Here is a 25,826-nt window from a genome sequence, read left to right as displayed (position 1 = left end):
ATCTCCTTTTTTATGGATCCATAAAACTAGGTGCCTCCTATTAGCCTGTGCAAACTTTTAATCCTTACAAAGCTGTCATCTTGTCCCTCCTACCCCTCATGGTGTTTGGCTAAATACTAGGTGCAAATACAGAAGTGGAAGATGCTCAATCAATTTATAGGCTCATAGCAGGTGCTTGAAAGAGTGGGGTTATCCTAAATACTAGGTGCACCAGCGCAAATCTTGAACACTTAGGAGTTCATTTACAATGCACAAAACTGCTGAAAGACAATCTAACATCATCACGCCTCTGCAGTTTTGCTTGTCGTAACTTATCTTTTAAGTGTTTGTATTTGCAGTGTAGATTATGGAATCTAGTTTCCACAGGCACTGAATGCTTATTTGATCCAAATCAGTGCAATGTTACACCTGTTATCATATGGTGTGTGTGAATTTATGTATATTGTTTCTTAATTGTTTACAATCTCAGCTATTCCACATTGTTGTCAGCGAACCGACTGTACTTTTTGGTAATATTCCAACTTCCAGAATGTATTTACACTTTGTCAGCATTTCCATATTTTTGGCTGATAAGGGATTGCACTTTTCTATTACAAATCTTCCGGCAGCATTTTACACTAAACATGAGGAGGAAAGTGTTTCAATGACAATGGCTATCAGATATGCTTATTCTGTCAATATTGCAGCAAGTCACAATCCGTATACTTGTACCACCATGCCCCTACCATCCTTTACTTGATGAGTGGTCTACATGATTGCCCTGCCCACTTGATGCCCAATGAGTTCCGACAATTGTACATGATGCTTGCCGATTGGCTTGTTTACAATCCATGCATTGTGATTTGCCTGACTCTTCAGCGTATGGTAATCATTCAACTTCTTGTCAAATCAGTAACTTATTCACATGTGAAATTATTGTCACATAAATTATATTGCTATTATACACACAGCCAATATCCATTAAATGTTATAATGTAAAAACTCATATAAATCCAGTTGGGCCTGATGCAGACTGAGACGTATGCCTGTCTGAACTATATGGATGGGTTGATATATGATTGAGAGGAACACATCAAAGTGACATATATTTATTTTTCATGTTTGGCAATGTGCATGTGTATAAACTGATAAAGACAGATTTGATTCGGCAAACTGCAACAAATTTGCTTTTCTTAAATCTCAATATGACATTCGGTGCATCAACACAATGGACAGAAAACTGCAGCAGAGATGAGACTACAATTTTATTAGCAAATCAGTGTAGTATCTAATAAAGCTAATTTAATTGCACACTAATGAGTAGTGGGAAAGGAGCTGGTGCAGTGTTGTTCTGTACATCGTGGAACATCTGAGTGGAGTTTGACTAACACTTTTGGATTCTTGGTGACGTTCCAGAAGTATAATGAGGTCTACTGTGCTGTTATAGAATATATGCCACTAATCAGTCTAGCAAGGAAAACAAGTAAATGAAAGCAATAAATATTGTATATTCAGTAATATGTTTTGTTTTTGGATTTTGCTGGAGCCATTGCAAATCTATTAAACATATTTTAAATTATGCAACAACAGCTAAAACAGAAAAGCGGCGCATGCATGATTGATCGCATTACTGCAGCTCTACTTCGTGTTGCTAAGTCAAACTATGGCTTTAACAAGGAGCAAAAACACTAAGAGGATTTCACTAGAGAACCAAACAGCAATTGTCCTAACGCTTTGCTGATATTGGATACCAGGAACAATAAGAGCCCAGAGCTTGTAGCAATATGACTGCAGTCCAGATGGCCCTGCCTAAGGGAATACACAAACTGCAATCTACTTGTCTCTGTCTGTCTTCCAGACTGCTGGCCGCGTTGTGTTTTTAGTCCGTGCGTATTTCACACTGTCTCGTGCTGGCAAGCTTACCGTAAACAGCAAGACTTTTATATCATTTGCCCCAAAAACAAACTTATATATTTGACATTAAAAAGAAACATCCTATATATCTGCAATAATGATTATTACTTATAATGTGTTGACATATGAATGTTTCATTAGGCACCAGATATAGTAAAAGAAAATTCTGTTTTAAAATAACTACAAAGCCACGGGTGTCTGCAACACTTTTTTCAGGGGGCAGGCGGTAAATGGCAAGGTCACGCATGCGTATGTGCTAAGCCACATTGTGCTAATAACCGGACGGGAGGGCAGGAAAGCTGCGGTGGGGGATCCGAACATCCCTCTACTGCAATGTTCTCCCCTTAGGGTAGAATGGCTAACCCCATTTTCAGATGGCGTTAGCCAACGGGCTCAAGCTACGAGAAGCTAGGCTTTTTGGAGCTTGTTAAATAGCCCCAGACCACAGTTCAGATTGAAAATTATGGGCGCTGCGGTAAAATGCGAAAACTTAGCCTAATGCAGGAGATATCTATGATATCTCCTGCATTAGGCTTATCTGATTCATTCTGATTTGCAGCTAAATTTATTCTGATTAGTATATTGACTAACCCCACTGGTGAATTGCTCGGTCTTACAATGGCCTTGAATGTGGGGACTCTTCCCAACCAATACAGCCACAGTGAGACCTAGTGCAATGCGGAACAGGACAAATACTGGGGACCTGTGTTGCAGGAACAGAAACATTGCTTTTGTATTTCAAAATAGTCATCAATGATCACTATGAAAATCAGATAGTCAATACTTATAGTACGGACTTCAAATGCTGGATGGACTCTAGGAGCCTGATTCATTAAGGATCTTAACTGAAGAAACTTCTTATTTCAGTCTCCTGAACAAAACCATGTTACAATGCAAGGGGTGCAAATTAGTATTCTGTTTTGCACATAAGTTAAATACTGACTGTTTTCTCATGTAGCACACAAATATCAACTTTAAATTTCAGTGTACAAATAAGCTATCAAGTATTTGTGTGCTACATGAAAAAAACAGCCAGTATATAACTTATGTGCAAACCAGAATACTAATTTGCACCTCTTGCATTGTAAAATGGTTTTGTCCAGGAAGTTTCTTCAGTTAAGATTCTTAATGAATCAAGCTCTAGATACTTTTTGGTCAGTGCTCTGAGTACAGACAGTGCTGTCCTTATAGCAATCTGTTGATCACTGCTTTGAAATCCATTAATGCAATGTACTACCAGTGAAAACAATGCAAGCAACATATTAGCTTTACAACCGTTCATATGTATGTACCATAAGGGCTCCTGTTAGAAGCACTATCCATCATCTTCTTACACCACACTACCAGCGAAGGTGCAAGGAAAGCACTTGGAATGCTACAAACTGGGATATTTGTGGGTGTGTGAATGTGTGCACACACCTGCCTGTGGTAAGACAAACTAGATGGGCCAGGAGCTGTCCCATCCAATGTGCATGAATAACGTTCTCTGGTTACACAGGAATATGTTGCCAATAAATAAATAATAACTACAGTAATAATAATTTTAATGAAGTGCTGAAATGGAGATTATTGATGCCTGTACCAAGATGTAAATATTGTGTAAATAAATAGCAATGCTAATCATGGATCAGAGGAAAATTCCAACACATTATGTATGTGTTATATCCTTGCATTTCACTCTGACTTGCTATTAGCGCTATAGTTCAAATGAAAACCATTTGTGTGTCCCCATGCTTACAGCATTTTCTGAGTGCTTCCCTTCCATCAGATCTGTGTTCATTACATGGTGTGAGCAACCGTTTACAGTAAACCAATGAATGCAATGTGCAATGAATATGGACTGGCGGCAGTGACAGAAAGTGTTAAATGGACAGTGACACATGCAGTCCCACATATACAAAGAAAAGTAGTCAGTTTCTACAAAAAAAATAGGAACAATTGTAGTATCCAACCAAAGCGCTGACCTTGTTGCCCACTGCTCTTCATAAATGATTTGTCCATTTAGATTATTTGGCCTGGATGTTGGGTGGTGATTTATCAAGTTCCTTCACTTGACTGCTTCTGGGCATTTTCTAAGTCACTTGCATTTTGACCAATGTAGCTTTTTGCAGTCATTATGGAACTTTAAAATCACATTCCTCCAAAGGACTACATTTATTGTTCTCATTATTATCCTGCACCAATAAACCAAACTCTTTCAGTGACTGCAATCTGCTTTGTTAACTCCGCTTTAGAGACAATTATATCCACTGTATTGTCACTAAACAGGAAGTGCCATTTCCTTATATATCAGATTCTTTATGTCAAGTCAGTGTGGTACTGGTTTAAAGTATGTTATAACAGACATGCTAGAATTGTATATTTCAATGAATGAAAACCATATCTGCATAAAGACAGCTTTCTAGGTTACATTAGTTGAAGATAAATGTAATTGTTTTTGTTGGAACTCATTCCTCACTACAAGGAGTATTACAGATGATAACATTTTTTATGAACAAGTCATTAGATGCAAACTTCATCATCTTGAGCAATTTTGTAGTGCATTATGCTCTACACCAAAACACAAGATATGTTACTGTTGATATTTTGCAAGGGATAGTCTTAGACTAAATTCTCCTCATCCTCTTTCCTTCAATACGTATATATATGCTAAGTTGAAGGCTCTTAAGATACGTTGCAAATCAGCATTTATATGTACTTGAGTGTGAATGTTTAAAGTATGATTGCATACTATTAAGCTTATCATCTATTAGGCCAGGCGGACTGTCAGCTTCTAATTAATACAGAGTGGCTCCGCTCTGATTGGTCAGAGCATAGGAAAGCCGCTCTGTATTGGTTAGTAGTGGTTATATAAAAACTATAATCACATTGCTACAATTGAATTGACTGATAAATTCTCATCATCCTTAGAGTTTTTTTGTTTTTTTTTACCCACATGGATGTTAAGCAGAAAGAGAAGAAGATCCGCCCAGGATTTAGGAGCACTATTAAGTGGTAAATGAGGTTGTGTGGGGAGTTTCTTTTTAATAAAGTTGTTTCTTTTACAATGACAGTGTATTTGTATTATATTTTTTGTAGGTGCGCTGCATGTTCCTGTAGACACTGGATGCCAGGGAACGCTGGTGCATTTGTTTTACAGTCCTGATTCCTCTGGGTAATTCAGTCCCACACTCAACAGGCTAGGGCTAAGTGACATTATGACAGGGGAACCCAATGCTGCAGGTTTTCCTGTTATCGTGTCACCACCCCAGCCTGCCATAGAATAGAATTGACCTACAACTAAATTCCTTGCTCCGTTTGGCACAGATAATGCACAGTACGAGAAAATAATAGAGGCAGCCATGTCTAACTCTATTATGTATGAGTTCCAAAATGAACAGTACTCATTGGAGGAAAAGTGGAAGAGTAAAAATTAATTAGGGGGTGCAAATTTTAAAGTAGGCTGTACTTTGTGATGATGTTTTCTCTTCTTCATGACAGCTGCATTTAAATTTCAACTTTAAAGCCCCAATTATTACGCATATTGGCTGCGTAGGGGGATAAAGAAGTTGCTCAGTAGAATTGTGCACATGCTAAGTTCAATTGTGCACATATAGATTCTCTGTACCTTGCTAGGCTGCTATGCTGCTGCTTGTGAACAACCCCTAGCATGTTTTGTTACTACTATAAGTTTTTTAGTTAATGCTGATGCCGTACTTCATATACATCTGGATTGTCTTTTCCACATATATATCAATGCAATGTTTTCCATTATAGAATCCACAACTAGATGTGTTCTTTATCACAGACTTGCTGTATTTCATGACATTCTTAGGTATTTACTTGCAACTTCCTAGACAGACTGGTTGCTTTGTAAGTTAGCACATTTATTCATAGCTTTTTATTTCATGGTGACCGTTACATATGAAAGTCCAAATTTTAGTTGTATTGGTAATCATTCAGGATTACAGTGTGGCTGGATAGTCTTCAGACTGGTGCCCAGAGCTGGTCCACAATATGTGCATGAGCAGGTATGGAATGTAGAGTGTAATAACTCTGCACAGCTGGTCTCAGATAACTCATATATCTGGCCAGGCACAGTGTTAGTTATCCTGTACATGAACTCGAACGTTACAACAGTATACTCTGTATGTCCCTGTTTCTTCCAGTGGTTGAGTTATCATGTATATAATTTAAGGGGGAATAAAATTAGTGTTAGATTTGTAGGAGGCTAACTGGCGGTGCTCTCTCCAGAGATAAAGCTCATCTTCAGGTTGAGCTGGCAAATCATTTTTGTAATAAGGAAAATGTATTACTTACACAGATTGTGGCTGGCTGATTGGAAGAGGGTGATTACTTCAAGTGTACATCTCACCTGGTCCCAATCAGCCAGCCACAGTTTGTGTAAATTATATGTGGCTCTTACTACAGAGATGAGATGGCAATCCAATAAATCTAGGTGATATGGCAAATCCCTTTGTCTTGAGCTGCGCATAACATCCCTGCTCTCATAACTTTGTATGAAAAAAGGAACGAAGTATGGGTCTATCAGGGAAGTGGCCTAGGCAGACTAGGGGAGGTGGCGGCAGGTGGAGGCATGTAAATGGACAATATTGAGCTGCCAAACAGATAGACTGATCTGGGGGGGGGGGGGGGGGGGAATAAAGGGGCAGACGACCTGAATTTTAAATATGCAATGATGTGATCTATTCATAGATCACACATTGCATGAGCTCATGCAGACAGGTGTAATATAGATGTGCCAAGACTGCATTTCGTTGTATGTGTTGAAAATTGCAAGTTTGTACAGTGGTCTATTTATGGGTAAAAGCTGCACTGTTCTATATTCCTTAGATGTTTGCAAGGTGTCTGCCCATATGATGCTGTCTGCATGTGCACATGGTATAAAATGACTAAGCCGCAAAATAAAACACACATATTACAAAACAGCATGCCAAAAACAAGCACTTAGTGGTATATTTACTAAACTGCAAGTTTGAAAAAGGGGAGATGTTACCTACAGTAACCAATCAAATTCTAGTTATCATTTGTTTAGTACATTCTACGAAATGACAGCTAGAATCTGGTTGCTATAGGCAACATCTCCACTCTTTCAACCCTGCATTTTAATAAATATACCCCTTAAAGTCATACACTATGTAACGTGACAATAAATCAAGCTTGATTTTTTATTTTGTAATGTCGGGATGAACAGCCTAGAATATATTTAAAAAAGGGTTAAAATACAATACCTGGCCAAAACTATGTGAACATTCCTTCTATTTAGTGTGCTTGGCCTTTTCAGTTACACCCATTGCTAACTGATGCATAAAATCAAGCATACAGTCATGAAATCTTTATAATCAAACATTAGCAGTAGAATGGGTCATAGTGATGAGATCAGTGCCAAAGTGGTAATGTTGTAGGATGACACTTTTTCAACAAGTCAGTTCATCAACTTTCTGCCCTGCTAGAGCTGCCCTGATCAACTGTAAGTACTGTTATTGTGAAGTGGAAATATCGAGGAATAACAACAGCTCAGCCGTGAAGCGGTAGCCACACAAGCTCACAGAAGTACATAGCGAATATTAATCTCTACTTAGTTGTAACACTCCCTACTGAGTCCTAAATGCCCCTGGAAGCAAAGTCAGCAAAACAACTGGTCGTCGGGATCTTCATGGATTGTGTTTCTATGGCTGAGCAATTGCACACAGGTCTCAGATTTCCATGCACAATGCCAAACGTTGACTGGGGTGGTGTAAAACACACCACACTCCGGAACAGTAGAAATGCATTAATTGGAATTACACTTCACCATCTGGCAGTCTGACAGACAAATCTGCATTTGGAGGCTACCAGGTGAACGCTTCCTACCTGAATGCGTACTGCTAACTACAAGGTTTGGTAGAGGAGGAATAATGGTTTGCCGCTGTTTTTTATGATTTGATCTGGACCCTTTTGTGTCAGTAAAGGGAAATCTTAATGCCACAGCATAGAATGACATTCTAGAGAATTGTGTGCTTCCACCTTTGTGGCAACAGTTTGGGGAAGGCTGTCTCCTGTTTCAGCATGACAATGTCTGCATGAGCAAAGCAACATCCATAGAAAAATGGTTTCTTGATGTTGATGTGGAAGAATTTGGCTGGCCTGCACAGACCCCTGACTTCAACCCCATCCATTATTTCTTTGGGATGAATAGGAATATAAGCCATGCCTTATCGCTGAACCTCACCAATGTTCTTCAGCATGAAAGGATGTAAATCTGTGCAGTTCAGAAACTATGTTACAGATATATATCCCTATTAATTCTATGAGTTATAACGAGAACACATTTTATTATATAAAGAAAATAGGGAGACTGATTTCCGAAACTTAAAAAATTCAAATGTTAAAATTGAGCCACATAGAAGCTCTAAGCAATGAGACTGGTGTAAATGATTGTAGCCTTGGCATATACACAGAGTGACCCGCTGCAAATCTGGCTTTCCAATAGCCACCACTAATCATCCAAAAATAAAAAAACATTTATTGGACTTTTAATCTTCTGGAAAGAAAATGTGCTGTATGATTTCAGTCATAATGCATGAATGATTGGTTCACATTATCTACCCAATTTTATCAGACCCAATGACCACATGTGTGCATTGCTTATTACTGTACAGTTCTTCTAAATCAGTAGACATTGACATAACATATCCAAGTAAACAAGAGTGAATGGATTTGGAGGTCACAGACCACTCACAGATTGTGTAATTGCCAGTCAGTTATTGAATGGATTTCTCAAGGCAAAGAGTAAGTGTTTGGAAACTATTCATATAGTATTATGGTCATAAACATCCAGTATATAAATGATGATGTGATTAAAATATGCTGAATATATTCTGCACTGAAGACACACAATGGTATATAGGAGATACAGGAGAGTATGTTTCCTTCTTAAATTATTGAATGTTTATTTTCAGTATTTAATTACTTCATGTCATTTTAAGTCAAGGAAATCTCCCTGTCTCTGGGATTTATCTTCCTCCCACCATTGCCTCTCATGTATACCGTATCTGTCTATATATCTGTTTATAACCTGTCTATCTTTTTCTTATCTCTCACTCACTCTTCCTCCTAATTTCAGTCTTTGACAAACACATCCTGCATTATATCCCCAATTTCTCATCCTTTTACTGTGCAGTGTCTCTCCCACACGCTCATTGTAACTGTCATTTTCATTCTCCGTGTGTCTGTCTGTTTTATATATTTTGTCTATTTGTTGTCAGAAGAAGAACGGAACTGGATTTATTATTTATATATTAACTTCCTAAAAGAAATACTCATTCCTCTCTACTTGTTAGAGATATTCAGACATGAGAAGTGCACAATGTCATCATGGAAGTCACACAGTCACTTGGTCACAGTATAAATAAACAAACAAACAAGCAATAAAAGACAGTGTAATTGTGTCCATGAAGTTCAATTATTCATATTCAGATAAGCTGAAGACTTAGGGTGTACTACATTAACTTTATCAGGCATCAGTGGTAATTGGGTAGATATTGTAATTGTGTATTGGGCACCGTCTAACTGGGCTACAGCCCAGGGGCCTTGGGCATCCAGGGGGCCCTTGAAAGTGCTCCGCAGCATTATTGATCGGTGTGAGTGTGGAGATGGTGCCCGAGAAGCGGGCGAAGGTGCCCGCCATCGCTATGCCCCTGGAGGGGCTGAAGATGTGCCTGGCGCCCGGGGAGGGGATGAAGAGTCCCCTGGTAGCTGAGCCCTGCAAGCGGGTGAAGAAAGAAGAGGAGAAGTACTTACCCGTCCATCGATCCAGCGGCGGTGAGTATGACTTTCTTCCTGCAGGTCCCGTGCGCGGGGGAAGGATGAGCCAATCAGGGCTCATCTTTCCCCGCTGGCCAATCAGCGGCCGGATGCGCGAGCCAATCGCGGCTCGCGCCCGGCCATTCAAAAGATTGGCGCCGACGCGAGCCAATCAGCGCTCGCGCCGGCTGATGACGTCACGCCGGCGACTATATAAGTCGCCGGGTGGCGCCATTTTGCCAGAAGTCCGTCGGCGGAGAAGAGAGAGGACGTCTCTTCAAGACGTCCAGCAACAGAGCCAGCAGCAGCGGCGGCAGGGGGCCCTTGTAAGGGCCGTGAGCTACCCTGCCGCCAGAAGACTTCAATCAAGCCGCCGGAGAGCCCTTGTAAGGGCTGAGAGCGCCCCCACCAAGCACCCCTCAACAGCGCCGAAGAGGAGAAGAGGCGCCGCCGGCTGGAGGGTCTGGAAGACCCGGAGAAAGAAGCAGAAGACGGCGTGGCAAGTTGAGTATCCTGCGCAGAGCAGGTAAGTATACTCAGCTTTGATTCGGGCACTAGGCCCGTGGGCACAGTCGGGCACAAGGCCCGTGGCACCGTGAAGTAGGGGCACTAGGCCCCAACGAAGTTAGTGGGCCAGTAGGCCATTAGTAAATATGATAAAGGGGACAAGCCCCTATTAGTTAGACAGGGGCGTGAGAGCCCAGGTACAAGGGCACAAGGCCCTTAGGTAGTTAGTGGCCTAGAGGCCATAGGAAGGCCAGAGGGCCTGGTTAGGGGCTAGTAGCCCGTAGGCTATTAAGGGCACAAGGCCCTCAGTCAGTTAGGGAGGCCACAGGCCTCAGGCAGGGGCTAGGACCCCTAGGTAGTAGGGCACAAGGCCCTAGTTACATTTTGGCGTAGTCGGCAGGATACACGATGGCTCATCGGGGGATCATTCCGCTGTACGAGGGATACAGCTGTGTCATCTCTCGTGACGAAGTGGCAGCGTTCACGAAGCAAATCCTGGAACGTTGTGAGACAAGGAAGAAGAAGAACAGAGGTACTAAACGGCAACCGGTGGAAGAAATGCTGTGCTGGAAGTGTGGGTTGCCTGGACACTTCGCATACCACTGCCCAGTTGCCGAGGAGCTCTTTGGTGAATGGGAGGACGAAGAAGTCTCCGATGAATGGGAAGACGTAGAAGTCTTCGAGTGGAAGGACGAGGAAGCCTTCCATTAATGGTCTCAAGAGAAGTCGGAGTCTGGAGGGAAGGATCAGCAGAGCCTGCTGACTGTTGGATCGCAGGAGATCGTCTCGTCCAAGCAAGATTCGCGACAGGAATACCCGCGTCAGCCGGATGCTGGAGCTGGGGTATTGGAGACGTCGGATACGTCAGACGACTTGTCCGTGGCTGTGGAAGAGTTGGTCCCTGAAGACGAAGGGAGAACTGAGCAGACCCTCCACGGGGCAACGTTGTGTCCGGAGACATGTGAAGATGTCTGCCCGGTGGTACCTGAAAGGATGGAAGCCATCAGTACCCCGGAAGAAAGAGCTGCTGAAGAAGTACGGCCTGAAGAAGACTGTACTTTAGAGAGCGCAGCTGGAGAGTGGTGGATGTTGTCACCTTCTGAAGAAGCTTCCCGCACAACCGAGGAGGTATCGGACGGATGGGAGGTTCCGGCAGGCGCCGAGGAAGAGACTCCCTGGATACCGACTTCGGGCGAGGAAGTTGCCAGGATGGTGTGGATCCTGCGCGAGAAGGCCTTACCGCGAAGGACCCGGTGGACGCAAGTCAGGGATGCCGATAAGCGACCCTTGGAGGTGGACGTTGAGGAGAAGACGTCGATTGTGGGGACCACAATGGAAAAAGGCGGCGGAAATGTGGAGATGGTGCCCGAGAAGCGGGCGAAGGTGCCCGCCATCGCTATGCCCCTGGAGGGGCTGAAGATGTGCCTGGCGCCCGGGGAGGGGATGAAGAGTCCCCTGGTAGCTGAGCCCTGCAAGCGGGTGAAGAAAGAAGAGGAGAAGTACTTACCCGTCCATCGATCCAGCGGCGGTGAGTATGACTTTCTTCCTGCAGGTCCCGTGCGCGGGGGAAGGATGAGCCAATCAGGGCTCATCTTTCCCCGCTGGCCAATCAGCGGCCGGATGCGCGAGCCAATCGCGGCTCGCGCCCGGCCATTCAAAAGATTGGCGCCGACGCGAGCCAATCAGCGCTCGTGCCGGCTGATGACGTCACGCCGGCGACTATATAAGTCGCCGGGTGGCGCCATTTTGCCAGAAGTCCGTCGGCGGAGAAGAGAGAGGACGTCTCTTCAAGACGTCCAGCAACAGAGCCAGCAGCAGCGGCGGCAGGGGGCCCTTGTAAGGGCCGTGAGCTACCCTGCAGCCAGAAGACTTCAATCAAGCCGCCGGAGCGGAGATCGTCGGCGGGGAGCCCTTGTAAGGGCTGAGAGCGCCCCCGCCAAGCACCCCTCAACAGCGCCGAAGAGGAGAAGAGGCGCCGCCGGCTGGAGGGTCTGGAAGACCCGGAGAAAGAAGCAGAAGACGGCGTGGCAAGTTGAGTATCCTGCGCAGAGCAGGTAAGTATACTCAGCTTTGATTCGGGCACTAGGCCCGTGGGCACAGTCGGGCACAAGGCCCGTGGCACCGTGAAGTAGGGGCACTAGGCCCCAACGAAGTTAGTGGGCCAGTAGGCCATTAGTAAATATGATAAAGGGGACAAGCCCCTATTAGTTAGACAGGGGCGTGAGAGCCCAGGTACAAGGGCACAAGGCCCTTAGGTAGTTAGTGGCCTAGAGGCCATAGGAAGGCCAGAGGGCCTGGTTAGGGGCTAGTAGCCCGTAGGCTATTAAGGGCACAAGGCCCTCAGTCAGTTAGGGAGGCCACAGGCCTCAGGCAGGGGCTAGGACCCCTAGGTAGTAGGGCACAAGGCCCTAGTTAGTGGGCTCAGAGCCCTGAGGTAGAGAGGGGGCTGAGGCCCGTTAATCAGAGCACCAGGCTCTGTGTGTAGCTGGGCAGAGACCCATGGTGTGTAGGGCATAAGGCCCTGGTGGTGTGTGGTAGAGGCGTGGGAGCCTCGTGAGTGTAGGCGCGGTCCTGTGTGAGGTGAGCACACGTGGTTAGGAGGTACAGTAGAGCGTAGGCTCCTGTGGTGCTGTAGCAACCTGCTGGTTGGCTAACAGCGGTGTGCTCGGGTAAGTAGCGTGCAAAGTACTGTATACTGTATTTATTCTGTCTGTGCGGCGAGTATAGTTTACATTACGGTATTTTGGGGTGTGCTACATAACTGTGTCCAGGGGCAAGACGTCAGGCCCCCATTAAAGGTAGGCTCTTGTTCCTGTGGTTTTCCTGTGCTAACCCGTGTTGTGGGGACAAGCGTAGTTACCAGCATACACATAGTCAGGGGAGAACACACGTAGTTTCCCTGTCCCTTAGGTCCCCGGGGTCACACTGGTACCCAGAGGGGGTGGCTGAGTGAATCGGTGGCAGTGCAGCACACCTTGAGGCAGTTCCAGGGGCGGCCGTGGTTCTGATCAAGGGTCCTCGAGGCCGGTTCCGTGCAGGTGGACCTGTGGTTCCGGACGTAGGGACACGTGTGAGATACCCGAGTACAGGCAGTCGGGCGGTTCAGTTCGATCGGCTGTTCCGTGCGGCAGTCGGCCCGCGGGTTAGTGTGCTGTCCTACTGAGCCTCAGCCGGGCTTAAAGAACCGGTCCTTAGGGTCCGTGGGTGACCCCTAGCAAGAAGGCAGCTTCTTGGTACGACCTGGGTGAGGGGGTTAGGAACCGCCCTCCGGTTTAGGCTGTGAACACCGGCTGGTGTTCCCCGTAGTGTGTAAGTGAGCAGTTCCGTTAGTGCACCACACCTAGTTAGTCCTAGTGTTTTGACTAGTTGCGTTGCCGACCATTAGAACGTTGTTAGGGTCGGGTCGCTGTTGCAGTCAGTCCAGTTTTGTGGGTGCCATCTTAGTCTCACGGAGAGCGTAGAGGGAGGCTGTGTGTTCTTGTCATCCGCAGGAGTCGGGAAGGTGCAGGAGAACCGGATCGGAAGTGGGAGTGTCCCGGTGAGTATCACGCTCGATTCCCCCTTTCGGTTAGGCCCTCACCGGCAGGTGTGTGAGGTACTTGAGGCGGGATTAGTCCTCGGATTAGTCTTGGCCTTCAGTGCCTGTAGTCCCCCGCGTCTTGGCAAGAACAAAGTGAGGAGGCGGCAAGGAGCTTGGACTGACTGTGCCCTTGTTCTTTGCCGTAGTCTCGGACAGCCCTTACCTGGTAGGCACGGCCGTAATCCCTGTCTCTATCTTAGAGGGACGTGATTGGAGGTGACTGCGGCTGCGGATCTGCTGGGATTGGATCGCAGCTGGGAAATAGGAAGCGGACTGGAGGTGACCATCGTTTTCAAGGTGAGTTCTTTTGTGTTGCGTCTGTCCCTGTCTTTCCCCGCAGGGGGCGTTACATGAGGCCGGGGACGCCCCCAGCGCGATAAATGCTGCTGAGTCTGTCACTGAAGTCCTGCGCCGGCGCTCAGTAATCTCTTTACTGAGGAGCTCTCGTGAGAGTGGGACTATGAGTCTCTCTCTCACGAGAACTCCACTGTAAGGAGCTTACAGTGTTGCCTGCGGAAGGACTACAGTGACAGGAGAAGGAGGTAAGTGCTTGGGGGGAGGCTACGGGCGGCTCACAGGGGGGCCTCATGGGGGGGGCTCACGGGGCAATGGAGGCCCCCTTAGCCCAGGGGCCTCCATTCCCTTAATTCTGCCCTGATTGTATGTTATTATTATTATCTGTAATTTATATGGCTCCACAAAGGGTCCACAGCGCCGTACATAGCGTATAGGAGAAAACAAACTTCAGCATACGAGGAGGTACAAAAAGAAAAACAAAGTACAATTTAAATAGCCAACTAGACTGGACAAGCCGGCTGAGGACAGGTGGACTTGGCAGAGGGGAATGAGTGAATAAAGAACACTGGGAGCCAGAGGGAGGAAAGAAGAATGGTTGGGAGTGAAATAAAGCAGGGTGAGCCTGAGAACAGGAGTGTGGGCGCAACTAGCTGGACCACAGTCGACTGTGGAGGGGGTGATGGGAGGAAAGCGAGTCAGGAAACTAGAGTCAAGGTAGAGGAATGAAGCTGGGGTGCTGGAAGGAACAGGATGGTGACAGGAGGAGGACGACACAAGGACTAAAGGGCCCTCTATTTCAGAGCTTGTAGTACAATTTTAGCAGAGAATATTAGAAATAGCACATCTAATGTTGGAGCAGGGGTAGACATAGCCTGGGTAGTAGTTATTTGTCAGCTCAGGTGCATGTTTAACATTCCATATCTTGAAGGATAAAAACACGGTTTTATTTTTACAAGGAATGTTTACTACTCCATTTTACATAGACTTTATTACAGTCAGTCCAGTTCCATCCTGGATCATGGATAGTTGTTATGGTCTAACCAGCAGCAAAAGAGCCCTACTCAACCAGTCCAACATTGTTAAAGGGGAAATTACAGCAACTGCAGATTTGTCTGACTTCTAAAATGTCCCTTGACAACCATCTCTGTGATATAGCTGTTAGCTCCATTGCGGGTAGCTTCCCCATCTGACAACAAGTTGAGACAACAAATTACAAAGCAGTGATGAGGAGTGCTGCAGTTGTCAAGGAATGACTTACATGAGAGTCAGAGAACTCTGCAGCAGAGTGTACATCCCTTTACCTCTAGGGGGTCAGTCACACCTATAAAAAGTACCCGCAGACAGATAACTATCTACAATTATTATCTGTTTGATATGTCTCACTCATTTTTTTGCCTAAATACTTGTCTCTACACAGTTTCATTAAAAGCGGATGCAGCTTTTCCATTAAGTTTGCAAGATGGGGATATTACACAACCCTTGTTTTAAGTACTTTTAAAGTATTTAAGAATTTGTTATTCTTATACAAAGTGCCCTATAGTAATCTGGCTGCAATGAGCATTCTAATAATCATTGGTCAAAGACATTGATTTCATGATTTGTTGACTAAGATAAAGTGGAATTTTCTTATGGCTATGGAAATGTCAAGTTTCCCTTCTATATACCTTGTGTTATAGGGTAACAGTTTACAGTAAATGTAATGCAGGTACAGATTTCTATATTATGGTTATTGGAGATACAAGTGCTCTCATTACAGCATAGTCGTTAGCTTTTACTTCTAGTTAAAGAAAACAGCGTCTTGCTACTACCACAACATTAGACAGTCTGAATGAGGGTCCCATTTACTACAGCTAAATACTATTTAATTTTTGCTTGTATTGGATGTTTTCTCCCATCTTACATATTGCAGATTTCCTCTACAACACATGTATGGTGAATTCCTGAGCGCCAATGTCAGCTATTGCCAAACATGACATTAAATTCATCTTCAAAAGCAAAACTTCGCAATATTCATTTATTACAACAGCACTTAGGCTTTCACACATAGAAATGAGAAAACCTTTGATAACATTGTTGTTTTAGTCACATTAGTTCCAGCTTGTCCTATTAATCTAAGTGCAGCAGCAGTCTGAATTATTGGAAAATTAGCATTGAGTCAATTATATCCAGTGGCGAAAATTAGAACTGCCTTGGGAAAATCAGTGCATATGGGAACAGCGGATAAATGGACATTTGTGTTTATGACTTTCAGAATGTGTGTTCTTATTTGGCACAATCTAGAATCACTGTGTCCTCTAGCACAAGCTCATAACATTGCCATGTGCTATACTTGATTTACTGGAGTGTTGATGTGCCTTTTGCCTTTCTCGGGTCATCTTTTGCTAAGATTACAGGACCTGAAAGCTAATGTAGAAGTTTGAAAGAACTCCATCCCCCGATTAATTTTCAGTGACTGCTTTTACCTCTAGAGAAGCAGTTCTGACCAGATTTGTACAGGTTGTGTGAATACAATGCACAGCTTTAGAAAATTCAATTACTTCGCTTGCTGTAATACTTCCTAAAAACAATTTCTTATTATAGGATTTTCTTAAGCATGTAACATAGTATTTGAACATCTACCAGCTAAAAATATAAATAATATACCAAGATATGCATGATAAAAATGAATGTGGAACATTTTATTCTTATACTTGCTTATTCCTATATATAAAAACTATATTTAACCAGACTCACTTTCCTTTCCAGCAGAGCTTCAGAAGCATTATTATTGTTTTAATATTCTGACCAATTATCCCATACTGTGCTAATGATTGTTATTGCAAGTATGCATTATAATGCTAAAGCCTAGCAGATTTCTATCTAGTGAAAGATGATAATTAATGGTCAACTTCAATACTAGGAGAAATATTTAGTATTAAATATTGAACTTGTTAAAAATACGTTTATTTTCCAGTGAAAGGGAAATTTAAATGTCCTTTTCATAGACAGGGGCATATATTTAGTACGCCGGTGGTATAAGGTGACATTTCTTGGCACATTGCTGTATCAGAAGATAAGCTTTTACAGCGTATAGCACCCCTTAGCTTAAGTCATTATGGGACAAACATCTTGTCAATTGGGTGCCAGCCAACTGCAAAGTCTATAGAGCTATCTAATCAGCAGTGTAATCACATAGGAGGATGTTCAAGACTTACTGGAAGAAAAGTATATAATTACATTTTCCAATGTTAATGGAAAAAAAAGGGGTCATCCAATATCAAATCACAGTCACCGCTCTTGGGTGTCCAAATTGCTAGGTTGAACAGTACTGGGTAATTCCTCAAAGTAGTAGAATTGGGAATCTTTGTCCTTTTCACCTCTCCTAGCATATTTAATGAATACTGTCCATTTACTGCTGCAGTTGTAATTTCATTCAGACAAGATTGGATGTTCCATCCTCTGCTGCTATATATTTTTCTATTGCCTGGTGATATTACATACATGATAGGTTTGTTGGTTGACTAGGGGACAGGCAAGAATCTATAGAGTGATCACTTCAAAACTACTCTTCACCTGCTAATATAATATGTATCCACAATTTCCAAATGGGATTGACCAGTAATATATTTGTTAACAAAAACAAAAATAAAGGAGTAGAAAAGTTGTGACATTTTATAACAATGTTTTCAATTGCTGAGCCTAAGATCTCTGTTAGAAAATGATAACGACACTCAAACACAAAAGCATCTCTGGGAAGGAAAATCAGAATCATACACAGTAGATGTGATGATTGGGTTGGTCCTGGTTGGCCATACGTACAATTGAACCTACATTTTCTTTTCCAAGTTTCTTATTTTGCTCCTTGGAGAAGATCTTGCAAAATCCTTACTATTCCCCACTAGTGTTTGTACATCAATAATGCTATGTATACCAAATAATACAAATAAATATTAATATACCAACAGCATTTAAATATCCTGATATGTTCTATCCTCTTTCCTGTTCTCACCACCTCCCCAACTTCCACAATCTGTAAATATTTTATTAAAATGTTTTATGATTCATTACACATATTTTCCTGATTTAGGTTGTGGAGAGTGCACTGTAATAAAACTGCCTGATTCATTGCAAATCCAAATACAAAAGAAAGTAATGAGTTTTGAACAAAGAAACAGACTTACATTTTGTTTAAATAATTAATTTCTCTCCAATACGCTAACTCAGTTAATACAGCTCCAGCTGCACCAGCGCGCGTAGGGTTAGCTACATGGAAAAGAAATTCTGGCACCATCTGCGTAAAAAGCAGCATTTCGGCATATTGAAGAATAGATAAATAAAAGCTGGTTTATATTGCTTAAGTGACAAATACCACAATACATGGCACACTGCTAACATTTGATTACTCTATCCCGAATACAATGCATAGAGGTGATCCACAAATTGTATATACAATGCAGGGTTTGGCAGAGATGTGAGCTCCATGTACTGGACTGACAACTATCACTGAAAACGTCTTGCAAGTTTATTATAGGATCTTCCCAGATCCCCATACATAGAATGAATTAGTGACATAAGGGTACATGTGTAATAAAAAATACACAGTTCAATAAATTCATAAGGTTTATTGGCTTGAACCAAAACTCTAATACCTATCCAGGCGACCTGGTAACTGACTAAAGTTCTTAAGGAAACAAAACACTGCAATGTACTGAGTGTCATTACACCCCAGTATATAAGCAGAGAAAATATCCTAACAAAAGTTTCTTCACAAGCCATGGCAAGGATTCTGCTGAGTGACAATCATGCATGAGCTTAAAATATCATCTGGCAGCAGACATGAGGGCTGCCGCTGATCAGGTCACAATGTTTGTGCATGCTGGTAATCACCAGCTATAGGGACAAAGAGACTGTCACATTGGGGATGGGTTACTCCATGTCAGGCCCCGTTATGTGGATGGATGTCTGTATGTCTGGTACAGAGCAACCTGTGCTTATCAAGACACTACAGACTGATGCAGCAACATTGCCTTTATAGCACCTAAACCATTACTGGAAGCAAGAGGTTATAACATCGCCGACCAGACGTCAGAAAAGCAGCCAAGACACACAGATAATATTTGAGCTCAAGAGCATTGCGTGATATGATAACTGAAGGGATGCATGCAGCAAACGCAATATAAAGTATATTAATAACAGCATCCTATAAACCTTGGTTCTCCAAACCATACTTGTGCTCCCAATGATCCTACCTTGGTAGTGGCTTCCGAGAGGTGATGCTGGCAACAATGATGCTTTCCCTTCGCGGAGTGGCCACGGCTTTAAAAGTCCCCATCCAGAACTTCTCGAAAAGCTGCTTTTCCCCTTGTTGGACGCTAGCCATAGTCATTGTAAGGGACAGAAAGCAGCAGCTGCTCTTTTCTCAACCCACTTCTTGGTGCTAAGACTTCAGGAGCTGTCCAAATGCTGAAACTAATGACTCCTCTCAGCTGGGCAGCCAGAGACCGGGCTTCTGAAAGGGAGGAGAAATAGTCTTTTGCCTCCTCCCCGGCTAAGCAGCAGGAGCAGATTGTGATTGTAAGCAGTAGACCCACACCCTATACAGGTTCAAAGCTGTTGAAGGTATGGAGGAAATAAAAAAAGAGGATGGAGCGGTCATCTCATCCCTCCCCTACTCTAGGATTGGATGGCAAGGTAATGGGAGGGTGACACGTGTGTATCAATATGTATGCATGTGTAGAAAAGTATAGGCTCTTGTTTTGTCTCCTTTTGCACTGTGACGTTTAAACAGGGGCTGGCAATCCCCCAGCCTTTCCCTCCCTATGACTCCTTTCTACCCACTGCCCCCTCCTTTTATATTATCAAGAAAAGACAAGTACTTGCTTCCCAGGCCTGTCTCATCTACATAACAATAGCCTGCAGGCCAAGCGTGTGCCTAACATAATAGTCCAAGGTTCATTCTCACAGTGACCCTGGATAAAATGCACAAGAGGGTGAGGAATATCCCTCTCTTCAGTGCAAGAAAATGCACTGCAGCCTCCCCCCCCGTATTAATAGACCTCTCAATCTTTTATCAGTGGAAGACACGCACTCTGACTTTGATTGACCCTTTAGGGATTAGGTAAAAGCTGCAACTGCCAGAATGCTGGAACACCGGAACGAGTCAGCTTACAACGGCGCCCTCTGCTGCTTGGTGTCTTAAATTAAGTTTGCTGTGTCTTCTCTGCCTGTATAGTGCATTCTGTTCTGCTGCACAGATTTGCCTTCTGTAATATGTATCTCTGTATATATATATATATATATATATATATATATATATATATATATATATATACACACACACACAATATACACATTATATATTTATATATTTTTCTGTATATCACAGCTACATATTCTACCTGCCTGAATGTATGTTGGAATGGAGTGCTGAGTGCATTACCCATCCATTCCTTCTGCGGAATGGTGCTCTGAGGACCGTAACCATCCATTCCGGTTTCCGGAATGGGGTTCTAAACACCGTAGCCATCCATTCTGGCCGCCAGAATTGGGCTCTCAATATCTTTGACAATTATTCCAGGTGCCGGAATGGGAATCTGAGTACATTATTCATCCATTCCGGCAGTCTGAATCAGGCTCAGAGTACCCTAATCATTCATTTCCGGCTGCCAGAATGGGGCTCAGAGTACCTTAGCCATCCATTTTGGCTGCCGGAATAAATGTATGAGTACCTTAGCCATTCATTACGGTTACGGCAATGGTTGTCTCAATATCTTAGCCATTCATTCCGGCTGCCAGAATGGATATCTGAGTAACTTAACCATTCATTCCAGGTGCCGGAATGGATGCCTGAGTTCCTTAGTCATCCATTCCGGCTACCAGAATTGGGCTCTAAGTATCTTAGACAGCTATTCCAAGTCCCGGAATGGGGCTCAGAGTACCCTAACCATCCATTCTGTCTGCTGGAATGGGGCTCTGAGTACCTTAACCATTCATTCCAGGTACCGGAAAGGATGCCTGAGTACCTTAGTCATCCATTCCGGCTACCAGAATTGGGCTCTAAGTAACTTAGACAGCTATTCCAAGTCCCGGAATGGGGCTCAGAGTACCCTAACCATCCATTCTGGCTGCTGGAATGGCCCTTTGTGTACCTTAACCATTTATTCCAGGTGCCGGAATGGATGTCTGTGTAGCTTAACCATACATTTCGGTTGCCGGAATAGATGTCTGAGTATCTTAGCGTCCATTCCAGGTGTCGGAATAAGGTTTTGTTTATATTAATCATCCTATCCAGGTACCGGAATGGATGATTAATGTACTCAGAACCCCATTCCAGGACCCAGAATGAATAGCTATGGTACTCACAGACTCATTCCGGCACCCAGACTGGATAGCTATGAAACTCTGAGCCCCATTCGACACCCGGATTGGATAGCTATGGTATTGGCAGACCCATTCCGGGCCCCCAAATGGATGGCAAAGGTCCTCAAAGCACCATTCTGGCAGCCATAATGGATGGTTAAGGTCCTCAGAGCCCCATTCCGGCATCCGGAATGAATGGTTAAGGTACTCGGAGCTCCATTCCGGCAGCTGGAATGGATGGCTAAAGTAATGGCAGAGCCATTCCGGCAGCCGGAATGGATAGCTGAGGTACTGGCAGACCCATTTTGGCAGCCGGAATGGATGACTAAGGTACTGGCAGACCCATTCCGGCACCCAGAATGGATTGGTAAGGCGCTCTGAGCCCCATTCCGGTAGCTGGAATGGATGGCTAAAGTAATGGCAGAGCCATTCCGGCAGCCGAAATGGATAGCTGAGGTACTGGCAGACCCATTTTGGCAGCCGGAATGGATGTCTAAGGTACTGGCAGACCCATTATGGCACCTGAAACGGATGGGTAAGGTGCTCAGAGCCCCATTCTGGCACCCGGAATGGATGGCTAAGGTACTGGCAGACCCATTCCTGCAGCCGGAATGGATGGGTAAGGTACTCGCAGACCCATTCCAGCAGCCGGAATGGATGATTAAGGTACTGGCAGATCCATTCCTGCAGCCGGAATGGATGGATAAGGTACTCGCAGACCCATTCCAGCAGCCAGAATGGATGATTAAGGTACTGGCAGACCCATTACAGCACCCGGAATGGATGGGTAAGGGGCTCAGAGCCCCATTCTGGCACCCGGAACGGATGGTTAAGGTCCTCGTAGCTCCATTCCAGCAGCTGGAATTGATGACTAAGGTACTGGCAGACCCATTCCAGCACCCAGAATGGATTGGTAAGGTGCTCTGAGCCCCATTCCGGCATCCGGAATGGATGATTAATGTACTCAAAGCTCCATTACTGCAGCCGGAATGAATGCTTAATGTACTCAGACCTCCATTCTGGCAACCAAAATGAATAGCTGAGGTACTGGCAGCCCCATTTTGGCAGCCGGAACGGATGTCTAAGGTACTGGCAGACCCATTATGGCACCTGAAATGGATGGGTAAGTTGCTCAGAGCCCCATTCTGGCACCCGGAATGGATGGGTAAGGTACTCGCAGACCCATTCCAGCAACCGGAATGGATGATTACGGTACTGGCAGACCCATTCCTGCAGCCGGAATGGATGGGTAAGGTACTCGCAGACCCATTCCAGCAGCCGTAATGGATGATTAAGGTACTGGCATACCCATTACAGCACCCGGAATGGATGGGTAAGGTGCTCAGAGCCCCATTCTGGCACCCGGAACGGATGGTTAAGGTCCTCGTAGCTCCATTCCAGCAGCTGGAATTACTGACTAAGGTACTGGCAGACCCATTCCAGCACCCAGAATGGATTGGTAAGGTGCTCTGAGCCCCATTCCGGCACCAGGAATGGATGATTAATGTACTCAAAGCTCCATTACTGCAGCCGGAATGAATGCTTAATGTACTCAGACCTCCATTCTGGCAACCAAAATGGATAGCTGAGGTACTGGCAGCCCCATTTTGGCAGCCGGAACGGATGTCTAAGGTACTGGCAGACCCATTATGGCACCTGAAATGGATGGGTAAGTTGCTCAGAGCCCCATTCTGGCACCCGGAATGGATGGGTAAGGTACTCGCAGACCCATTCCAGCAACCGGAATGGATGATTACGGTACTGGCAGACCCATTCCTGCAGCCGGAATGGATGGGTAAGGTACTCGCAGACCCATTCCAGCAGCCGTAATGGATGATTAAGGTACTGGCAGACCCATTACAGCACCCGGAATGGATGGGTAAGGTGCTCAGAGCCCCATTCTGGCACCCGGAACGGATGGTTAAGGTCCTCGTAGCTCTATTCCAACAGCTGGAATTGATGACTAAGGTACTGGCAGACCCATTCCAGCACCCAGAATGGATTGGTAAGGTGCTCTGAGCCCCATTCCGGCATCCGGAATGGATGATTAATGTACTCAGAGCTCCATTACTGCAGCCGGAATGAATGCTTAATGTACTCGGACCTCCATTCTGGCAACCAAAATGGATGGCTAAGGTACTGGCAGTACCATTCTGCCATCCAGAATGGATGGATACGGTATTCAGAACTCCATTCTGGCAGCCAAAATGGATGGCTAAGGTCCTCGGGGCTCCATTCTGGCAGCCGGAATGGATAGGCAATGCACTCACTGTTCCATTCCGACACACATTCAGGCAGGTGAACAGGTAGCTAGAATATATAGCAACAATGTACAGAAATATATTATGTGTGTATATATATCTATAATATAAAAGCCTAGCGGCATGTGTTAGTCTGTGTGTGTAAAAAAAAAAACAAGCTGCAGCTCCACCTGCTGGGCGGAGTTATACACTGACCTACTAAATTCTTAGCATTATCTAATATATAAAAGTAAAAGCCTAGCGGCGTGTGTTAGTGTGTGTGTGTGTGTGTGTGTGTGTGTGTGGAAAAAACTATTTTCTCAGAAAGGGCTCATCCAATTGACCTGAAATTTGGTATACTGACATTATTTGCCAAAAAAAATAGAATAGTGAAGTCAGTTAACTTCCATCATCCCCCATTCCCCCCGTGGGAGGGGTAGTAAAGGCTAAATTTACGAGTTGAGGGGTCAAACTCATTTTCGTGAGGTAATTTTACCTCATGAACACACATTAAAAAGGGCGCTTGCGTCGGGAATTAACGCTCTTGCCCTGAGGAGGCCTGGGCTAGGCACAAATGCATGACAAGAACCTTTTTAAGACCTTAAGTAGCTTGATTTGACTAGAATGCATGAGTATCATGCACTGATTAACTTGTATATATATATATATATATATATATATATACACACACACACACACACACACAAACACAATACAATACATATGCAATATAATATGTGTAATAATTGTTCCACATATTACAGAGAACATATCTGTGAAGCAGAAGAGAATGCACTATATGCACCAAGCAGCAGAGGGCATTGCAGGGGGCCAAATCATTCCGGTGTTCCGGCAATTCTGATATTCACCCACACCCCTGATCATCAGTTTGTTAGGGGATATTATTCACATCTATTACTTTACATTGCCTCAGGCACATATTTCGTCTGAATCCTAACCCTGGTAATTCTTTGAATCCCTGTTGACCTTCTGTCTTGTTGTAGGAAAATAAACCTCTTTTCATGTCCCAGCGTAATGACAGCCGTGTACATGACTTCTGCATAATGGCAAAGCCATTCTTGCTATAACCTTATCTTTAGAAATATGCTACCCTGGATCCCACAATTTAAATTTAAATGAAATACTGCTACGTGGGCTCTGTTGACATGTTCTTTATATACAACACAATGAATACACGTTGCATTATTATATACATACATTCATGGTTGTGCACTTTGATCCATTTCTTCACCCCAAATATCATTAAATTTTACTGCCATACACTGTTCAATCAGACATACAAATAAACTATAGTTTTCTTTAGGATCAACTTGAGCGGGTTCTATATCTGACATTATCACCTAAAAGTTTGCTTTATTAAAGTAATTAAAATATTATTAAATGAGGAACAATCTTGGAAGGCTAACTGTGATTAATCTTCTCAGTAACTGGATGAGTCAAGCTTTTCTCTCGTTTATTAAAGCACCACCATCCCCCTTGTGGCTTCTCTAAGCTCCTTGTTGAATTGTTTTTTGATGTTGTACCGATTCCATCCTTAGGCTACATATGTGTAAAATAATGCTGTGTGTTCATTGCATTGACGTTATGAAACTTAAAGGCACTATCTGTAAACGGTTTATTTAGGCTATATCTGTATTTTACTATTTACATAACTATATGTGAACGGTTCCTGCTTCATACCAAGGTATTTCCTGTGCAAATCTTACACGTTAACTTATTCTTTCACTATATCTTATCTCCTGGATTCTGGATAGATATCTTTGCACATTCTCATCCAAGTATACTTCTTTTCATATAATTCAAACTGCCCTGGCTCTTTCCTATGATTTATGCATTCATAAAATTCATATTGTTTTCCAGAATTTCGCATACTGCAGTTACAGAAACATTAGATTGCAAACAATACAAGCAAATATCACTAGGTCAAACAGTTCTCTGTGTAGCTTCCCCACAGAGAACACACCAAATGCCCCAAGGAAGGTAAATCAAACAAAACAAAACGAGGAACTGACAAGCGCTCTAAAGTACACTATAGGAACAAATAAATAAAGTTCATGAATGTATAAGACAGTTATTATTGACGTGGATACTAGACTGGCACATCCATGAAGATCACCACTACCGCTGTCTTGGAGTGCAACAAATCTCCTCCCCGTAGACCAATC

General features: G+C 43.9%; 1 protein-coding gene across 1 annotated transcript in view; it reads right to left on the bottom strand.

Annotated features, from left to right (window-relative positions):
• The window catches only part of SRRM4 (serine/arginine repetitive matrix 4), a 140,296-nt gene extending 120,869 nt beyond the window's left edge, over nucleotides 1-19,427 (bottom strand). The window contains exon 1 of the mRNA XM_075178541.1: nucleotides 19,291-19,427. Within this exon, the coding sequence (XP_075034642.1) occupies nucleotides 19,291-19,427 (137 nt within the window). The remainder of the gene's footprint in view (nucleotides 1-19,290) is intronic.
• Between the last annotated feature and the right edge of the window lie 6,399 nt (nucleotides 19,428-25,826).

Source organism: Mixophyes fleayi, chromosome 1 (assembly GCF_038048845.1).
Source record: "Mixophyes fleayi isolate aMixFle1 chromosome 1, aMixFle1.hap1, whole genome shotgun sequence".
Taxonomy (NCBI): domain Eukaryota; kingdom Metazoa; phylum Chordata; class Amphibia; order Anura; family Limnodynastidae; genus Mixophyes; species Mixophyes fleayi.
The sequence above is the reverse complement of the archived record's forward strand: the minus strand, read 5'-3'. Positions and strand labels throughout refer to the sequence as shown.